General features: G+C 38.6%; 1 protein-coding gene across 8 annotated transcripts in view; it reads left to right on the forward strand.

The window, feature by feature from the left end:
• gramd1ba (GRAM domain containing 1Ba) overlaps positions 1 to 4,605 on the forward strand; it is a 42,961-nt gene extending 38,356 nt beyond the window's left edge. For all 8 annotated transcript variants that reach the window (XM_052566614.1, XM_052566619.1, XM_052566620.1 and 5 more), the window contains one exon: positions 124 to 4,605. In XM_052566614.1, coding sequence (XP_052422574.1) covers positions 124 to 213 — 90 coding nt within the window. In that variant the 3' untranslated portion in view covers positions 214 to 4,605. The remainder of the gene's footprint in view (positions 1 to 123) is intronic.
• The last annotated feature ends 2,697 nt before the right edge of the window (positions 4,606 to 7,302 follow it).

Here is a 7,302-nt window from a genome sequence, read left to right on the forward strand (position 1 = left end):
TATCAACAATAAGGAATAGTTATGATTGGACGTCATTCTAAATCTATAGCCTTGCTTTCTTCAGTAGAATACAAAATGTGAAACCTGGAAAAGGATTTCAAAGATGTATTTGGGTGTTTACAGATGAGAGAGTCTCTAATGAAGCTACTGAAAGGTATGGGGCTGAGAGACTACGATTCAGACAGTGAAGAAAGCAGAAGTCGCCATCACTGACGAACAGAGGCCCGGCTCAGCCGATGTAATGAACACCTCCACATGTAAGCCACCAGATGAGCTGGGCCGGGGCATGGTAAGGGACGGCTCTCACGGTTCGGCTGCACCGCTGCGAGGCCTTTCTGACAACAGACACTGATGCAAACCTAGTACTGTAATTTCTCTGTCTTCTCTGCGATGAAAGAGCTGAAAAAATTGGAAGGAATGCAGTCCCGTGATCATGGATTCGGTCCGTTCAGCCAGGGCTAAAACAAACACACCAAAACGATTGAACTGTCACTTCAAAACAGACACAGACTCTGGTTTAAACACTCGGAAAACTTGAGCGGATGTTGGATCTCGGCAGCATCCCTTTTTTTTTTTAAACCTTTTGGAGTCTGGGACCAGATAAAGAAAATATGGAGTTACTATCAGCAAATGTTACGACGACATGTACACATTTATTTATAAAAACAAAATATGGAATTGAACGATATTATGATAAACATGAAAATATATCATTTCTATGTAGAGCTATATTTGTTGCCAGAGTTCATTAGTAACATTTGGCTTCCATGGAGAATCAAGGCTGGTTCCTTGATAGCTTGCGCCATGGTGCATCAACTATATGCAACTGGTATATCCTCCCCTGTCTGGAGGAATGACTTCCTCTGATTGGTTGATTTGCAATGGCAAAAGAGCCACGGTCTCTAACATTCCATCTACTAAGCGCCATCGGCTGCATTCCAGTTTCCATGCTACTGCACAGTAAAAGTACATACTTACGGACTATAAGTCGCACCTGAGTATAAGTCGCATCAGTCCAAAAATACGTCATGACGAGGAAAAAAACATATATAAGTCGCACCGGACTTTAAGTCGCATTTATTTAGACTCAAGAACCAAGAGAAAACATTACCGTCTACAGCCGCCAGAGGGCGCTCTATGCTGCTCAGTGTAGACTACAGGAGCAGTGGCTCTCGTGGCTGTAGATGGTAATGTTTTCTGTTAGTTAATTTCTCTTGGTTCATGTCAAATTAATTTTGATAAATAAGTCACACCTGACTATAAGTCGCAGGACCAGCCAAACTATGAAAAAAAAGTGAGACTTATAGTCCGGAAAATACGGTAGTTAGGACACAGTTAAGCCACAAGTGTACGTTTTCCATGTTCTGATCCATCGAGCGCACAGCTGAGTATACTTCAGTTTTTATGAATAACCAAATCACTTGCACATTCACTGTCAGATGACTTTGTCAGTTTAATGTGCAGAGTAAACTATAAAAAAACACTGTGCACATGTGTTAACATCAAACCAAAAAGGAAAACTAATTAAAAAAATAAAGAGTTGTATCAAAAGAGTTGACTGTGAAGTCAAGCAACCGTGGTGTTTTCAGTTTCTATCTCACATTTAGATTCTTGCTTCTGGCATTTAGGTTTCAAAAGTCGTAAAAGTGTTGTTCATTGGTGAAGATATTATGATGAACAAACAGTGCAAGAATCATAAACCATTGTTGGTCACAGAGCTTACTTTCCACAATAAACAAAAAAGCAGATGGAAAAATCCTTTCGGGTTTTTATCGAGGGAACCAGGGTGATATGCCATGACTTCAGCGCTCAATTATGAGGAAGAGTATGGGAACTGGGATGCAGCCATCAAATCAACCAAACCTCTCATGCAGTGGTTAACCCCAGCCAATAGCATCCATTCATTTGTGAATGAGTTATTGTTACATGAATGTGTTTCTGTTCTCCCTCGGGGTTCATTTAAATCCTGCGGGCAGCTGTTAACAACTTCATATTGCCAAGCTTTGATTTTAAAGCCATTCCATGATTTTTTTTGTTTTTGTTTGTTTCATGTTGTATGATGTTTTTGTGTTTTGACGCCTGACCAGCTGCTGGACAGATGAGAGATGCACATTGGTCATGTGATGTCAGAATGTATTTAACATTGTGTTTATTAGCGTTGTGGAGCTGGAAAGACATGTATCTTGATGCGTTCTTACAGAGAGACCTGCAGTGGGTGTGTTAAGATGGAACTGTGAAAAATCCAGGTTATGCTTGAATTTACAAAGAGAAACTGTCTAGAAACTTTGGCAATATAATAAAAAATCAACCTCATGAAAATGGTCAAATTGACTAAAACCTCTTGGGGTGTCATACGCAAAAACTTGTGTTTTCTCATACACAACTCCAACAATGGTGCTCATGTAGGCATCATGGGTTCGAGTCCTGATTCTGTTCCCCACTTTACTCCTCATCATGAATAATTTTAATTCCTAATTTTAAAAGACCAAAAATCCAATTAGAAATGTATTTACCGGAGTGGAACTATTTCTAAGCAGCAGTTCCACAATCTAAAGTTCTGGTTTGAATATTTTAAACATCAAGCGGTAATGTCGATTTTGCCATGGAATCAACTTGTTTTTAGTTCATTAATAAGTCCAGTTGTCTTAGACATTGTTTAAACCAATGAATGAACTGATTAGGGGTGTAACGATACGCGTATTCGTATTGAACCGTTCGGTACGACGCTTTCGGTTCGGTACGCGGTACGCATTATGTATACCGAACGGTTCGTTGGAGTATTTAATTATATTTGAAAAAAAAAAAAAAAAAGAGAGAGAGAGAAATATAATGATATGCGTTCAACAAGGTAGCCCAATAACCCAAACAACGTAACAGGCAACGCCCCTGACACTCCCGAAGAAGAAAAAAACACCATCTTATATGTTTATGTTAGGCTACTCAGCAGGCGCTCGCTCACTCAGTACGCGCTGAAGGCTCGTTGCAAAATAGCCAATGCGTTTAACAGACTAGAAATGAGAAGATCCCCCAATAACCAACAGGTCTGGTGTTTGGGTGCACTTTGGATTCACTTTAAGCTATAATGGTGATGGCAAGAGAGTGGTTTCCTTTCCAAAGCGCTCGGGCAGAAGCGCTCATGAGGCGTCTGTCTTTGCTAAGCAACAATGACGTGCTCTCTCCATGAGACGCGGAAATTTCAGCAAAGGATAAATGGATTTGCAGCTCTAAAAATCGCTTGCAGTAGCTCTGCTACTAAATTTATTTCAAAATTGCAATCCATATACAACTATGATCAGCTGATCCTTCATCTTGGCTGAGCTCTCAACGTTGTTACGGGAAAGGATGAAGCTGATTGGTTGGTTCTTGTCACATGACCCGCGGTGCGCTTGCGGCATTCTGAAAAGTTGAGATGTTTTTACATTTTGCTGTATCTAAAACGTATCGAACCGAACCGAACCGAACCGTGACATCAGTGTATCGTATCGAACCGAACCGTGAATTTTGTGAACCGTTACACCCCTAGAACTGATGTAAAGAACTAGAGCTGATGGTTGTCTTAGTCAAGAACGTGATAGATGTGAAACTTCTTAGATATGAACGAGTCCACTTTGTTCAAAGTAACTGAATCTTAGATGATCGTTTTGTCCTGTGAGGTCTTGTGCATGACTTTTGGAGCCTCTGCTATCCCATGTTGGCTTTAGTGGCAGACCTCTTGTGCTATACAAGGCCAATAAGGAGATATAAAAATAGCATCTGCGGGCCGTAGTGATCAACTTGCACTGTTTATGTAAATTTTTTTATGAAAAATTTATTTTTCATGATTGTTATGTTCCTAAAAATCAATCCAGAACAGGGACTACAGTTCATTCTTGTTTGTATTCATCCTCATTTTCATTAAACCAATATGCAGTATTTAATGTGCAATGCGTGTTCAGGTAGAGTGTGTAAGTACTGCTGAAACTCCACATGAACCATCTGTGTGAATGTATTTTCTAGCTAAAAGACGATCTTTTATTTGGACATAACCTGCTGGGTTTTGGAAGCACGGGTGATTTAGAAGGCACTTTTGATGTCAAGCACTGAGAGGCCACAGCAATGGTGCCACATTGCTCACTGTCAGGCCCTAAAAGTATTATTTTTCAAGTTCTGCTAACAGTATTATTTTTTACAGTAGCCTATGTGCACGGACAGGGTGGTTGCTTTTCTATGGCCATGACTGTTATGGTCCGGATGGTGTGAAAAATCATGTTTTTTTGTTTGTTTGTTTGTTTTTTTCAGGAGCAAAATACTGAGATGAAAATACACTGGGTTATTTTTTTTTCTTTCTCCAATACATTGAAAAAAAGAAAAAGAAAAATGAACATGTATTGTAATTACAACATTGAAGCTTTTTTAATTATTTAAAGTTTTCTTTACAAAATGTATATACACACAAGTATACCGCAATGTATGTATATGTTGTGTACAGTCAATGCACATCCTACATGCGCTGGTTGCACTGTGGGATCCCTGAAAAAAAGGAAAATAATAATAATAATAAAAAAAAAACTATACCGTTTGTGTTGTAAAGAAATAGGCGGAATGAATAAAAGTATTTAAAAGAGATTTTTTTTGCGCCTTATTACTTGCTACATTTTCTGCATTTTAACTTTTTTTATTATTATTTATTTCCTCTTAACAATATTTCAACATGTGAAAAAAATTAAAAGTGATCATGTTCCTAAAAATCAATCCAGAACATATAACTCTAGTTTGTAATTTTATTGCTTCAATCCTGATAGTGTTTGTCTCCACCTTTGTGGCTGATATCACATACTGTATTTATTATTATTACTATTAATTTTATTACCTTTAACCCATGTACAGTAAACTGTGCTATTTTTGACATTTATTAACTCTACATTTTAGATGTCATCATAACAGTCTGAAATTGGTACTCCTTTAATGTTTTAATGAATAATTATTTGACTGTAATGTATAAAAAAGGCTTTATCTATTATTATCTATTTTAGAAGGTATAGCAGAAGCAGTAATTGCTCATTTACAGACATGCTCTACTTTGAGATCTCCAGGGCCCTTTTTTCTAAATGCCCCAATTAATCTCAGTTTTTCAGGGAGAAGAATATCTCCCAGACTCACCAGAATGACCCACAGAACGAATGAACAGATCAGAGAAAGGTCGCTACAGATGTTAAAAAGATTTCTGTGTAAAACAACAGAAAGTAAATGTCTAATTGTAGTTTATGAACAGAGATTTGAAGGCAAATCAAGTTGCCATAAGGTTTAAGTTCTTCTTATTTTATCCAAATATTTTAGCCAATAACTATTTATGAGTGACATTTAAGCAAGCCTTCTTGTCAGAAAACACAGTAGCCTACTTTCTGTTTTTCATAAAAAACTAAATATGTAGTGGAGAGTTTTAACCACGTAAAAAATCCCACAGAAAGTTACAAAAATTCCTCATATTTAAAACAGGGCTCTCAAGTTTTGAACTGAGTTCAGAGTGAGATTTTGCCCGCGGTCGCGATGGCGGCAGGGGTTTGATGGGGACGGGTGTCTGATCTCATAAATGACACATATTCTTACAAATAAAATAATATTTATTTAATTCAGCATTTATTTGTGTGTGTGTGTGTGTGTGTGTGTGTGTGTGTGAGAGAGAGAGAGAAAATGGTCAGTGTTGTTTATAGTAGGTGTTGGTAGCTGGTTTTGAGGCCAGGGGTTGGTGGCTCCCATTTGAAGCACTGTGGTTCCAGGCCAGCCATTTTTCACAGTTCCATCAAGTGCTAAGCTGTTCCTGGTTTTGGTCTTGTTTAATCCCACCATGGAGAAAACCCTCTCAGCATAGGTATTTGAATGAGCGAGCACTAACACTAATGCAGCTATTTTAGAAAGCCTCCCTGCTTATGTCCCTCACACCTTGATGGACACAGGAGTTCTCTTGTCTGCAGACTAAGCACCAGTAAAAAGAGCTGGTGGTTCCCATTGTGATGAATGGCCATCGTGTTGACCACTCCTTCTTAAAGGAACACCTACAGGTGGCTGCTCTACATAACCCTCTCTTTTTCCCTGTTTCCAGTGGCTTCTCCACTGTTTCCTCTATGGTCCTCCACAGTCTCTTCCATGCACCCATCCTCTACTGGCACTCCCTCCCCTACTGTATTCTCCACAGCCTCCTCCTCTGACCTAGCCACCTTTTTAGGGAGCTGGGCCCGCATTCATAATGATTTTAAGAAAGTCCTCTCAGAAAACTCTTAATTTAGCTTAAAAACTTTTACATAGGAGTCTTAGCTTTAAAGCAATTCGGGACCGATCTGAGAGCAACTCTGACTAAGGAAAAGACAAAAACGTTCATCTTAGTGAGGAGGCGGGGTTGACCCCGTTGCTATGTATGACACAATCTTTTGAAGACTGTGATTGGTTGGTAGTCCAAGAAGGAAAAAAAGAGTGATTTTAAGTATAGGGTCTATTCTAATTCTCACTTTGAATTTACATGCGTAATTTTTCCTATTTGACCGTTCTCTCTCTCTCTCTCTCTCACACACACACACACACACACACACACACACACACACACACACACACACACACATTATATGTGTGTATATGAATTCTATTTTTTTATTTACCATGCTTTTAATTTCCTATAAGATATTTGATTGGTTAGAATGATAAAAATTGTTCCACTCTTCCCAATTACAGTGATTGCTGTCCAATTTAAGTGGCGGTTTGAATGTTGGTTCTAATGTATCAAACATGGAATCAAAGCCAAGAAGGGCGAGAAAGCCAAACTGGACAGAGGAACAGTGTTTACTGTTACCCCAGTTAGTGGATGAACACCAGGACATTCTTAAAGGAAAATTCAGACACAGCAAGGGCAAGAAGCAGACATGGGAGCGTATAGCACAAACTATTAACGGTTCATTCCCTGCTTGTGCGCACCTATAAGCCTGCTATATTCATAAATGCAGTTTTTTGAGCCTGTAAGGTGGGAATGTCCAGTGGAAACGAAATGAACTGCGACACAATAAGATGTTCTGAAAGTGCTGTAATTGTTTGTGTGATCACTCTGCTTACAGAAGGTTGTGACAGACTCAAATCATCACTATTGCATTGTTGCATGTTCCCAGTTGCCAAATATCGTAATGTAGTGATTACTTTAATTTATATATTAAATTATATTATATTAAATTATATATAATCTATACCGTCTTATTAACTCATTGTCATCCATTGTCTGCAACACATTTCTTCTGCCTCTTCATCTTTCTGCCATTTTCTCCTCTGCTAAAGAAACTCTTA

This window comes from Carassius gibelio, chromosome B10 (assembly GCF_023724105.1).
Source record: "Carassius gibelio isolate Cgi1373 ecotype wild population from Czech Republic chromosome B10, carGib1.2-hapl.c, whole genome shotgun sequence".
In the NCBI taxonomy this organism is placed as follows: Eukaryota; Metazoa; Chordata; class Actinopteri; order Cypriniformes; family Cyprinidae; genus Carassius; species Carassius gibelio.